At 38.9% G+C, this 13,861-nt stretch overlaps 1 protein-coding gene across 5 annotated transcripts in view; it reads left to right on the top strand.

Annotated features, from left to right (window-relative positions):
- Window positions 1-13,861, top strand: part of TLK1 (tousled like kinase 1) — a 172,913-nt gene that overhangs the window by 147,974 nt on the left and 11,078 nt on the right. For all 5 annotated transcript variants that reach the window (XM_055289684.2, XM_063644687.1, XM_055289685.2 and 2 more), the window contains 5 exons: window positions 2,940-3,021; window positions 7,606-7,697; window positions 7,780-7,869; window positions 8,026-8,195; window positions 8,376-8,511. In XM_055289684.2, coding sequence (XP_055145659.1) covers window positions 2,940-3,021; window positions 7,606-7,697; window positions 7,780-7,869; window positions 8,026-8,195; window positions 8,376-8,511 — 570 coding nt within the window. The remainder of the gene's footprint in view (window positions 1-2,939; window positions 3,022-7,605; window positions 7,698-7,779; window positions 7,870-8,025; window positions 8,196-8,375; window positions 8,512-13,861) is intronic.

The raw sequence follows: 13,861 nt of genomic DNA, 5'->3' as shown, positions 1-13,861 counted from the left end.
TGTCCCACATTATGCAAGAACTGGGAGAGAAATGGAAAAGTACAGGTTACAGTCTGTGTTCTTAATCGGTTGTCAGAATGAGTGCCATAGATAGTATATGTTGAAGCAGTTGAAAGAAAAGAAAATATCTGTGGGCTTGTGGGAGCTTCATGAAAAAGAAATTGAGCAAGACGTAGAAGTAGAAATTAAGCAAGGTACTACTTGGATTTAATTGATGTAAAAGAGAGGAAAGGTTTCTGTTTACACTTCATCTTTGACTGTTCATGTAGTTTAAAGCTTCGTGAGTTAATACAAGTATCAGAATAGGAAGTGGCCAATTTCTGTGTGAAATATGAAAATCTTGCTTAGAAAGGCCTTCTTGTGATGTCTATGTATGTATAATTCATAAATACACAGATCATTGTGTGAAGAGAAAGAAATAATATAGTTATGGAATAACCTAAATTATGTCAGATTAAAATTCTAATGAAAGCCAGATGTGCTGGCTTACACCTGTAATCCTTGCACTTTGGGAGGCCAGTGCAAGCAAATCACTTGAGCCCAGGAGTCGAAAACGAGCCTGAGCAAGGTGGAAAAACCCTGTCTCTACAAAAAATACAAAACTTAGCAGGGAATGGTGGCATGCACTTGTAGTCGCAGCAACTTGGGGACTGAGGAGGGAGGATCGCTTGAGCCTGGGATGTTGAGCCTTCAGTGAGCCTAGATCGCACTCCAGCCTGAGTGACAAAGTGAGATTTTGTCTCCAAAAAAAAAAAAAAAAAAAAAAAGTGAGGGGCCAGGTGTGGTGGCTCATGCCTGTAATTCCAGCACTTTGGGAGGCTGAGGTGGGCAGATCACTTGAGGTTAGGAGTTCGAGACCAACCTAGCCAACATGGTGAAATCCCATCTCTACTAAAAGTAAAAACACTAGCCCGGCGATGTGGTGGGCACCTGTAATCCCAGCTACTTGGGAGGCTGAGGCAGGAGAATCATTTGAACCCGGGAAGCGGAGGTTGCGCCACTGCACTCCAGCCTGGGCAACAGAGCAAGACTGTCTTTAAAAAAAGAAAAAAAAAAGTGAGACTCTGTCTCAAAAAAAAAAAAAAATCTAATAGAGCATATGGTACAAAACTAATTTAAGACTAACTGTTCCGAAAATTACATTTCAAATTTTGTGGATCTGACTTACAGTGATGAAAATAAAATCAACTGTTAAAGCTTTACAGTGTGGCTTGAAACTAAGCAGAAATTTCTTATATCTACAAGTTTCTCAAGAAAAAGCTTAAATTACCAAATCTAGAGTCAATTGATCTTGAAAAAAATAATAAAATACAATGTATTTTGGCCAGGCATGGTGGCTCACACTTGTAATCGCAGTACTTTGGGAGGCCGAGGCAGGCGGATCACAAGGCCAGGAGTTCGAGACCAGCCTGGCCAATATGGTGAAACCCCGTCTTTATTAAAAATACAAAAATGAGCTAGGCATAGTGGCACGTGCCTGTAGTCTTAGCTAATCGGGAGACTGAGGCAGAAGAATCGCTTTAACCCGGGAGGCAGAGGCTGCAGTGAGCCAAGATCGTGCCACTGCACTCCAGCCAGAGCAAGACTCTGTCTCCAAAAAAAAAATAAAAAATAAAAATAAAAAAATACAGTGTATTAGCATTGCAAAGCTAACATTTTTTTTTTTGAAAGTGTACATTTTGGAACCACATTTTTCTGCTAAGTCCTGCCTTTTATTAGCTGTTAAGCAAGTTACTTTACTTTTCTCTGCAGCAGTACCTTCATTTATAAAATAGACATAGTTATAGGACCTACCTGATAGGGTGGGTTGAAAACTAAATGAGTTAATACAGGTGAGAGCATAAAACGCACAAGTTGAACATCCCAATGTTGGAAATCTGAAATGTAAACTGCTCTAAAATCTGAAAATTTTTGAGCACTGACATGACATTCAAAGGTCATGCACAAAGGAAATGCTCATTGGAGCATTTCAGGTTTTGGATTTTCAGATTAGGGATGCTCAGTTGGCAATATCCTAAAATAAAAAAAAAAAAAATCCAAAATCAGAAACACTTCTGGTTCCAGGTATTTCAGTAAGGGATACTCAGCCTATATATGGCAAATACAGTAAATTATAAGTAGTAATAGTAGTAGTATTACCTATGAGTGTTTTTTTTTTAATTTTAAAAAATCTTTTTAAAATCGGTGGTTGATTTATTTTACGAAAGTCCAGAGACAGTAAAATTTAATGATGAAGTCCAGTTTATAATTATGTTTAATCATATGTCAATACTGTAAAAGCTTGATTATAACTCCCAATATAAAAGTCCGTTTTTTTCCAGAGAAGTGATTCCTGCTGAGTACATAAAGGATTTTATGAAGCTCTTGGCAATGCAGTAATTGTTAGGTCTTTGTGAGAGTGCTATAATTGGTCATTGATCCTGAATACTGAGCTATAAAAGTTTTGTGAGCACCAAAGCCTTAAGATGGGTGGTAGTCATGCAGGTAGACTGGTAGAGAATGAAAAGAAATATTTTTTTTTTTTGAGACAGTCTCGCTCTGTCGCCCAGGCTGGAGTGCAGTGGCGCAGTCTCGGCTCACTGCAAGCTCCACCTCCCGGGTTCACGCCATTCTCCTGCCTCAGCCTCTCCGAGTAGCTGGGACTACAGGCGCCCGCCACCACGCCCGGCTAATTTTTTGTATTTTTTAGTAGAGATGGGGTTTCACCGTGGTGTCGATCTCCTGACCTCGTGATCTGCCCGCCTCGGCCTCCCAAAGTGCTGGGATTACAAGCGTGAGCCACCGCACCCGGCCAAGAAATATTGAATGAAATTTGAAATTAGCAGTGGAGTAACTGAGAAATAAATAGCTAGGAGGAGAGTAAGAGAGTAGAACTTCAGTGTAGAAGGAATTTTTGTGTGTGTGTTTTAATATGTCTGTTTTTTGCCCTCACCTCTAAGGTTCAAAGATCACCCAACATTAAATGAAAGATATTTATTACTTCATCTGCTTGGTAGAGGTGGCTTTAGTGAAGTATATAAGGTAATGTATGTTTTATTCTGTTTTTTTACACTAATGTAGCAAGGATATAGGAGTATGTGGTTAAGAAGTACTTACATTGTCTGGGCATGGTGGCTCACACATGTAACCCCAGGGCTTTGGGAGATGGGAGGGTGCCTAAGGCCAGAAGTTTGAGACCAACCTGGGCAACATAGTGAGACCTCGTCCCTACTTAAAAAAAAAATCAGCCAGGTGTGGTGGCGCACACATGTAGCCTTAGCTACTCAGGAGGCTGAGGTGGGAGTATTGCAGAGTCCAGGAATTCATGGTTGCAATAAGCTATGATTGCACCACTGCACTCTAGTCTGGGTGACAGAGCAAGACCCTGTCTAAAAAAAGAAAAAAAACAGAAGTACTTGTCTTTTGTTTATTGATTATATGTCCTCATTATAAAAAAGGGTTTGTTGTGGCTTCTGTTGTCTTATTTCCAGAATCCAAAGACTGTCCTTGCCACCTGCACAGTTCCTGTGATATTTGACACCTAGTCACCATTAACAAGTCCAATACAAAGAGTAACAGCTATTTAAATCAAAATAGGCAGGTAGCCATCTAATACAGTACACTTATAGAAAGATTGTACCCCTTAATTTAAAAATGTCTGAAGTATTAACGTCCTGAATTTATCCAAATTTCTACCTGCGTCAAGTCCCTTTCTCAAATGCGTATGTATAAATGTAGCATTTTTACTCCCCATGTTCACTATTTTATGCCTTTCTTTTTTTTTTTTGTACTTTACGTTGTATCTTTTAGCCTAACCTTTAAACACTGGATTCCTAAGGTCTCTTTTATCATTCTGTATTCTCCCTTAAGAAGGTTTTTATCCTCTCTCATTCACTGGGTTATCTATTTGGTGTCACCCCCAGGTGATACCTAGCTCACACTTTCTTTCTGAGTTCAGTACCTCAAAGTGTGTTTGTATACATTACGTACCTCATGTGGGTGCTTCATAGGTACTGGAAACTCACATTTGAAATAGAAGTTATCTTCCTCTCCTCTAAAATGCCTTTTAACACTGCTTCTGACTTCCCTGACTTCAGTATATAATATTGCCATTCATCTGCCTGGTCCCTCAAGTGAAAAAACACAAAAACCATGGTATGCTCTTCCTTTCCCTTTGTTCCCCTCCCCTCACATAAGTCCCTAGTTCCTGCTATTATTAATGTCATTAAGTTCTCCTAAATTCAGCCATGACCCTTCCCTTGTGTCTCTTAGCTCAAGGCTTCTTCCGGAACCTCATAGCTGATTGTCTTCTTTTGGGCATTGCTTTTCTCAAGTCATTCTGTACACTGCAACTAGAGTGAACTTTTTATAAAAGGCAACCTGATCATCTGTCCTACTTGAAAGCCCCAGTAGCTTCCCATTTGCTCTTAGGATGACGTCCTAGTGAAGGGTATATGCTCATCTTTGGTTCCTCTAAACAGCTTCCCTGACCCTCTGCATCTTCTCAGATAGATTTGGTGTGCCTTTTTATAAGCTCCTTGTAATACTTTGTGCTTCATTACGTACTGGCGTAGTTGGTTAAAAGCTTTGGTTCTGAAGCCAGACAGCTAGGTTTAAATCCTGACTGCTATTTACTAATTTTGTTAATTTGGGCTTCTTATTTAAATCTCTGTCTGACTCATCGCCTCCTTCTGAGAATAATAACAATACCTACATTATAGGGTTGTTGCAGTGATTAACTGAGTTCACATGTAAATCATATAGAACATAGGTGGCTAAGATAAGCTGATAAGATTATTAGAAATCCTGCTTGTTGGCCATGGCTCACACCTGTAATCCTAGCACTTGGTGGGGCCAAGGCAGGCAGATTGCCTGAACTCAGGAGTTCAAGACCAGTCTGGGCAACATGGTGAACCTGTTTCTACTAAAAATACAAAAAAAATAGCTGGGCATGATGGCACATGCCTGTAGTTCTAGCTACTCGGAGGCTGAGGCATGATAATCACTTGAACCTTGGAGATGGGAGGTTGCAGTGAGCCAAAATTGTGCTACTGCACTCCACCCTGGGGGACAGAGGGAGACACTTTCTCTCCAAAAAAAAAAAGAAAAGAGAAAAATCCTGACTGTTGCACGGGACAAAGACTATGCCCTTCTCGTTTCTGCTTCTGACTTGGAAAAATTATGGGATTTGAATTAGAACTTCAGTTCTGGTATCAGTTAAACCATGCACTATTTTTTGTTATTTTGTTAACTTAGATAAGCATTACACGTCAGGGTCCTCACCTTCCTCATTCATCAAAAGTGATCTTTGGGCTCTCTTCCAATTCCCGTTTCTCTGATACTAATAATAGTTTATCCTTAAGCACTTAATGGGTGAAGTAGGCTTACCATAAGGTAGAAAAGATTATCATGGTAGTTCAGCTGGGAGCTAAAAGTCACTAAAAGTGCAGTTAGCATTAGCATGGCCTAAAAATTGTTGAGCTTATGAACTTACCATGAGCCTTCATAACAACCCTCTGCTACTGCCTGGTTGTATTTTAAATAACTATTTTAGCCTCATAGGTAGGACTTTTTTAGAAGAGGCTTACATAGAGATTAGAAAGTGCAGATTGGGGCCCAGTGACTTGAACTTTCTATACTGACCTAAATACTAGTGACATCATTCTCTAAGCCCTTTAAAGCCCTTTCATGATTGCCAGGTCTGTCGGGAAACAACCAGACAAAAAGCAGATTGTAAGTAAAAAATAAAGAGTTGTATTTTATACCAGGATGGGAGATGTTGAGTCAGTTGCTGAGTGATTGCCATATTAACCTTATGGAAAGGTATACTTCTTCTCACCTGAAATCTTGGGAGGAAGATGTGTTATATATAATTTATTATAATCAGTATACTCTGATAATAACTTTTTATTGCTTGCTTAGTTTTTTCTTCAATTATCCTTTACTATGATTGCCTTTGAATTCTTTATAGATTTGTTCTGCCTTGTCCCTTACATAAACTTATTTTTATTCTTTTCAGTTTCTTTACACTTAACCCTTAATAATAATATGTAATTAGCTAATGTTTCTTGGCTGTACCATGTAGTATTCTAAACACCTCATATGTTTTACCCCCATTTAATCCTCTCAATAACCCTGACTTTTGGGGCTCAGAGAGGGTATTAGCACAGAGTCACTCAGCTAATAAGCTAATCTGATTGCAAAGAGAATGCTATACTATATCTGATCTCATAATTTTATAGTTTTGTACCAAAGTAGTCACTTTACTGCTTATCCCCTCCTGCTTATTTTTAGGTTGAATTGATGGCAGGGAATGGGGACCTTCTTTCTAATAAATACGTAAACTTTTAAGTGAAAGGGGTACCTTTGTGTATAAATCACAATAGAACCAAAATTATTAAATGTCTCTTTAATGGTATTCATTGTTTTTTAAAAAAACATAAGGCATGTAAAGCTGTTAAAACACTGATCATTCTGTGTTTTTAAGAAATAGGCTGGTGATTTGAACAAGTATAAATTATTTTTGAGACCACCAGGGAAAATTGAAGACAGGTTAGGTATTAGATGAGATTAAGGAATTATTACTGATGTAGTTAGGTGTCATAATGGTATGTGGTTATTTTTATTTAAATACTGATGTGTTTACTGGGAGAAATAATGTATTTGTTTTAATAATGCTCTGGTTGGGGAGGGTGGGATGCAAGGGTACTAGGGAATAAATGAAACAAGAATGGCAAAATTATTGATAATTTTTGAAACTGGATGGTAGGGGCATAAGGGCACATTATAGTAGTCTACTTGTGTATATGTTTGAACAGTTTTATAATAACTGTAGAATTTTTTTCAACAGAAAAATAACTGTTAGGAACTTTTTAATTTTTCTAAAAAGTGAAAAAGAAGTAGGGGATTGCTAGGAAAAGATAGATTTAAAAGGTTTTATCCAACCTACAAAAAAAGTGGCACAGTCATCTGTTTTCCTGGCTGCTTACTACTAGTATACAGGAGTAAGTCCATATTAAAAACAAATAATAGGCCGGGCGCGGTGGCTCATGCTTGTAATCCCAGCACTTTGGGAGGCCGAGGTGGGCGGATCACGAGGTCAGGAGATCGAGACCATGGTGAAACCCCGTCTCTACTAAAAATACAAAAAATTAGCCGGGCGTGGTGGCAGGTGCCTGTAGTCCCAGCTACTCGGAGAGGCTGAGGCAGGAGAATGGCGTGAACCCGGGAGGCGGAGCTTGCAGTGAGCTGAGATTGAGCCACTGTACTCCAGCCTGGATGACAAAGCGAGACTCCGTCTCAAAAAAAAAAAAAAAAAAAAAAAAACAAAAAACAAAAAACAAATAATAGCTTTATTGTTTTATTTTTATTCAGTATATTGGCATTTATAAAATTTAATGTGAAAATTCACATTAAGGTTTTCTCTGATTTATTACCATGGAATTTCTGTCTTCTGATAATAAAAGTGTCATTGAACTATATATAGTCTTAGCGGAGAAGATCATTAATAATTGTAGGGTTTGTCCTAATTCCATATTATTGCAAAAATTATCACCAAAATAAAAAACATCTCTTCAGCTATTCAATTTCTCTTTCATCTTAATTGTTTTTGACTTGAAATCCTAGGCTTTTGACCTTTATGAACAAAGATATGCTGCTGTGAAGATACATCAGCTTAATAAAAGCTGGAGAGATGAGAAGAAAGAAAACTACCACAAGTAAATACTAATACTTTATGGTTTTTTAAAGTTGAGTATTTTTTGAACGATCATGGAGAATTAATACACTGTCTTCTCGTAGACATGCCTGCAGAGAGTATAGAATACACAAAGAACTGGATCACCCCAGAATAGTTAAACTCTATGATTATTTCTCCTTGGATACAGATACGTAAGTGAATATTAAGGTTTAATTTTTAAGGAAAGATATGCTTGCTTTCTCTTTCCTCATCCTGTGTTGATGATATAAATACTCTCCATTTCCCCATTGTGATTCTGAATTCTTGGATATTACTTATGTCTAATTTTTTTCTCTTCCTTGTTGTAGGTTTTGTACAGTGTTAGAATACTGTGAAGGCAATGACTTGGATTTCTATCTGAAGCAACACAAGTTAATGTCAGAGAAAGAAGCTAGGTCTATTGTAATGCAGATTGTAAACGCACTAAGATATCTCAATGAGATCAAACCCCCTATTATACATTATGATCTTAAGCCAGGTAATTATGAAATTTGTCTAATTTTTTTTAAACGAGTATAGTTTTTAAAAGTCATTATCTGAAAACATGTTTTTTGGTTTCGCTTTTAAGACATCAGTAGAATACTAGTAAAATTAGAAGTTATTAAAGTTACGTTTTTCATGTATGTATCATTAAAAGAATCTTATATTTTATTCTTAGGAAACATCCTACTGGTAGATGGAACAGCATGTGGTGAAATCAAAATCACTGATTTTGGTCTGTCCAAGATTATGGATGATGATAGCTATGGTGTAGATGGAATGGATCTAACTTCCCAGGGGGCAGGCACTTACTGGTAAGTGTGTTACTAAAAACATCAGAATGTCTAGATGAGTGCCCAGTGCTTTTATGATAATTTAGTGTTTTTATTTCCATGTAGCCATTAAGATTACTGTGGTAAAGGTACTGATATTAAAGCTCTTAGTTGAGAGGGAGACTTCCGTGGTCATTCCTCTTTTCTCATCTGTTCTTAACTGCAAATAACAGCATACTGGAGAGAGAATGACCTGGCATTAACAAGTGACTTTAGTACCTGCGAGTCAGAAACTCCTAACAGGAAGAATTCATTCATGGGTTTTCTTCTACAATGTTTGTTAGGGTGATGTTTATCATAAATATACTTATGTTAATATAATATTTTAACTATTGCAAGCAAAAACTGCAAGCATCAAGCCCTCTCTATGGAGGTTATATGGTAGCAGGGATCTTCGTTTTATTTTGAGACAGGGTCTTGCCCTGTGCAGTGGTGTAATCTTAGTTCACTGCAGCCTCAAACTCCTAGGCTCAAGTGATCTGCCCACTTACTCTTGAGTAACTGAGACCACAGGTACGCACCTACTATGCCCAGCTAATCTAAATTTTTTGTAGAGACAAGGTCTTAATTTGTTTCCCAGGCTGGTCTTGAACTCCTGGTATCAAGTGATCTGCCTCTCCCAAAGTGCTTGGATTACAGGCATGAGCCACTGAACCTGGCTGGTGGTTTTTGTGGAAGATGGATGTTTTGTTGGTTATGAATGGAAGATAAATTTGGCATATTCTTTGGACTTGACTTTCAGAAATCCCTTTTAAAGACTTGATATGTATAGATTTAAATTTAGATATAATCACGGATTCATAGATACAAATCTAAATGACTGTCATCCCCTCAGTATACCTACGTGTTAACAAAAACTACTTCAGTATGAATTTTCAAACTTGTTAAATTCACCAAAGTGGAGAACATAAACTATAAAATTTCAAGACAAACTTAGTTCTCAGAGAAAATTAGTTTAGCATAAAGAGTGACATTTTAATGGGAAGAAAGATAACTGCGTTCAACTTCACTGAAACAGGATTGTGACTACAAACATAAATGTGACTTCAGGTTTTCCAGAGCGGTGTTCACACAACCTGAGCACATCATAACCAGTTACACACGATGCCACTGTTTGTATAGATTTCACTTTTAATGAACAGGGATTAGTCATCTTCGTGTATTCTTTTAAAGCCACTTTAAAATTTTAAATTTGGCTTGTGGCATTTCCTAGGAACATGGATAAGATAATAATGTCATGAATTTTTTCTTCATGTTTTAAGAAAACTATTCAAAAATCCTACAAGAAAACCTAGGCAATACCATTCAGGACATAGGCGTGGGCAAGGACTTCTTGTCTAAAACACCAAAAGCAATGGCAACAGAAGCCAAAATCGACAAATGGGATCTCATTAAACTAAAGAGCTTCTGCACAGCAAAAGAAACTATCATCAGAGTGAACAGGCAACCTACAGAATGGGAGAAAATTTTTGCAACCTACTCATCTGACAAAGGGCTAATATCCAGAATCTACAATGAACTCAAACAAATTTACAAGAAAAAAACAAACAACCCCATCAAAAAGTGGGCAGAGGACATGAACAGACACTTCTCAAAAGAAGACATTTATGCAGCCAAAAAACACATGAAGAAATGCTCATCATCACTGGCCATCAGAGAAATGCAAATCAAAACCACAGTGAGATACCATCTCACACCAGTTAGAATGGCCATCATTAAAAAATCAGGAAACAACAGGTGCTGGAGAGGATGTGGAGAAATAGGAACACTTTTACACTGTTGGTGGGACTGTAAACTAGTTCAACCATTGTGGAAGTCAGTGTGGCGATTCCTCAGGGATCTCGAACTAGAAATACCATTTGACCCAGCCATCCCATTACTGGGTATATACCCAAAGGACTATAAATCATGCTGCTATAAAGACACATGCACACGTATGTTTATTGCGGCACTATTCACAATAGCAAAGAGTTGGAACCAACCCAAATGCCCAACAACGATAGACTGGATTAAGAAAATGTGGCACATATACACCATGGAATACTATGCAGCCATAAAAAATGATGAGTTCATGTCCTTTGTAGGGACATGGATGAAACTGGAAACCATCATTCTCAGTAAACTATCGCAAGGACAAAAAACCAAACACCGCATGTTCTCACTCATAGGTGGGAATTGAACAGTGAGAACTCATGGACACAGGAAGGGGAACATCACACTCCGGGGACTGTTGTGGGGTGGGGGGAGGGGGAGGGACAGCATTAGGAGATACACCTAATGCTAAATGACGAGTTAATGGGTGCAGGAAATCAACATGGCACATGGATACATATGTAACAAACCTGCACATTGTGCACGTGTACTCTAAAACCCTAAAGTATAATAAAAAAGAAAAAAAAAAAGAAAGAAAACTATTCAAACTGGTAACCCCCTGAAAGTCAATATTCTCAAAGTCTTTGGATTTTTTTTCTTTTAGCAACAAGGCTCATTTTTTTTTTTAACAACAAAATCTTATTCTAATAAAACCAACAAAAACAAAGCATCTTGGTAGAATCTTAGATTCCATGGAAGATAGCTTGAAAACCATGTTCTAAATAATAAATTTTTCTTTTGAGAATGTCTCTGCAGGACATTCTCATTATTTGTTTCTCTCTCACTCTGGCTTCACTAGTATAGGGAAGGACAAGGAAATTTCCCTTTTACAGATGGTGGAGGGACAAAGAGCTTATGTTTCAGGGGCTGTACTGGAAGGAGATACAATAATGGCATTGTTATATAGGAACATGGAATGTATTTCTCATGGAAATCTGTGGTCCAAAAATTGGTTTATGTCTACAGTCATATTAGTTGTTTAGCTATGTACAGCTGACCTTGAATAATATGGGTTTGAAATGCATGGGTCCACTTTTATGTGGCTTTTTTCTTTTTCGATAAATAGATTGGAAAATTTTTTGGAGATTTCCAACAGTTTGAAAAATCTCACTGATGAACCATGTAGCCTAGAAATATTGAAAAAATTGGTTGGACACGGTGGCTCATGCCTGTAATCCGAGCATTCTGGGAGGCTGAGGCAGGCGGATCACTTGAGGTCAGGAGTTCGAGACCAGCCTGGCCAACATGGTGAAACCTCGTCTCTACTAAAAATACTAAAAGTACAACAGTTAGCTAGCTGGGCGTGGTGGTGCATGCCTGGAATCCCAGCTACTCAGGAGGCTGAGGCAGGAGAATTGTTTGAACCCAGGAGGCAGAGGTTGCAGTGAGCTGAGATCACGCCACTGCACTCCTGCCTGGGCGACAGAGCAAGACTCTGTCTCAAAAAAAAAAATACTGAAAAAATTAAGAAAAAGGTATGTCACGAAGGCATGAAATATATGTAGATACTCGTCTGTTTTACCGTTTACTGCCATAAAATGTACACAAATCTATTATAAGAAGTTAAAATTTATCAAAACACGTATACAAACACAGACTGTACCTGGTGCTATTTGCAGTTGAGAGAAATGTAAACAAACGTAAAGATGCCGAATTAAATAATAACTTCATAAAATTAACTGTACCACATACTGTGTACTGTAATAATTTTGTAGCTACATCTTGTTGCTATTGTAAGGAGCTCAACTGTTTTGAGTATCTGTGATGCTAATCTCTTCCACGTGAGCAATTAATCTGTCCAGTAAAAGGCCTATTGCAGTAAAAAGTAATCTCTCGTGATTCTCAAATATTTTTCATCATGTTTAGTGCAATATTGTCAACCTTGAATAACAGCAATAATGATGGAAGTGCTCTCAAGGATCAGAGAAAAATCATGACATTACAAGAAAAAGTTGAATTGCTTGATATGTACCACATAGATTGAGGTCTGCAGGTGCAGTTGCCCACCATTCCAAGATAAATGAATTCAACAAAAAGATCATTGTTAAAAAAAGAAATTTGTAAAGCTGTCACTGCAGCTATGTCAGCAGGCACAGAAACCTTGTACTTTTTTTTTTTTTTTTTTTTGGAGACAGAGTCTTGCTCTGTCACCCAGGCTGGAGTGCAGTGGCGCAATCCCGGCTCACTGCAAGCTCTGCCTCCCGGGTTCACACCATTCTCCTGCCTCAGCCTCCCGAGCAGCTGGGACCACAGGAACCCACCACCACGCCTGGCCAATTTTTTGTATTTTTAGTAGAGACGGGGTTTCACCATGTTAGCCAGGATGGTCTTGATCTCCTGACCTCATGATCCACCCGTCTCGGCCTCCCCAAAGTGCTGGGATTACAGGCGTGAGCCACCGTGCCCGGCGAAACCTTGTACTTTTTGCAAAATACCCTTTTATCTCTAATTGAAAATGCAAGCCGTGCACAGTGGCTCATGCCTCTAATCCTAGCACTTTTGGGAAGCTGAGGCAGGCAGATCAGATCACTTGAGCCTGAGAGATGAAGATCAGCCTGAGCAACATGGAAAAACACCATCTCTACATAAAAATACAAAAATTAGCCAAATGTGGTGGCACACACCTGTAGTCCCAGCTACACAGGAGGCTGAGACAAGAGGATCATCGCTTGAGCCTGGGATGTGGAGATTGCAGTAAGCCCAGATTGCACCACAGCACTCCAGCCTGGGTAACAGAGTGAGAACATGTCTGTTACATGAACTACACGCCTGTAGTCCCAGCTACTCGTAGTCCTAGCTACTCGGGAGGCTGAGGCAGGAGAATGGCATGAACCCGGGAGGCGGAGCTTGCAGTGAGCCGAGATTGTGCCACTGCACTCCAGCCTGGGTGACAGAGCCAGACTGTCTCAAAAGTAGAAAAGAAAAAGAGATTATATGACCATTTTAAAGCAAAAGGAAGGTGAAGGATCTAAAGCTGGAGAATTTCATGCCAGTAAAGGATGGTTTAATAATTTTAGAAAAAGGATTGGCTTTAAAAATGTCAAGATAACAGGAGAAACAGCTCCCGCCAACCAAGAGTTCCCAGATGCTATTAAGAAAATAATTGAGGCCAGGCGTGGTGGCTCACGCCTGTAATCCCAGCACTTTGTGAGGCCAAGGCGGGCGGATCACGAGGTCAAGAGATTGAGACCATCCTGGCCAACGGTGAAACCCCATCTCTACTAAAAATACAAAAATTAGCTGGGTGTGGTGGTACATGCCTGTAGTCTCAGCTACTAGGGAGGCTGAGGCAGGAGAATTGCTTGAACCCAGTAGGCAGAGGTTGCAGTGAGCAAGATCACACCACTGCACTCCAGCCTGGGCAACAGAGCAAGATTCGGTCTCATGAATGAATGAATGAATGAAAAAGAAAAAATACTTGAGGAGAAAGGATAGCTGCCTGAACAGATAATTTAATGCA

This window comes from Symphalangus syndactylus, chromosome 8 (assembly GCF_028878055.3).
Source record: "Symphalangus syndactylus isolate Jambi chromosome 8, NHGRI_mSymSyn1-v2.1_pri, whole genome shotgun sequence".
Lineage (NCBI taxonomy): Eukaryota > Metazoa > Chordata > Mammalia > Primates > Hylobatidae > Symphalangus > Symphalangus syndactylus.
The sequence above is the reverse complement of the archived record's forward strand: the minus strand, read 5'-3'. Positions and strand labels throughout refer to the sequence as shown.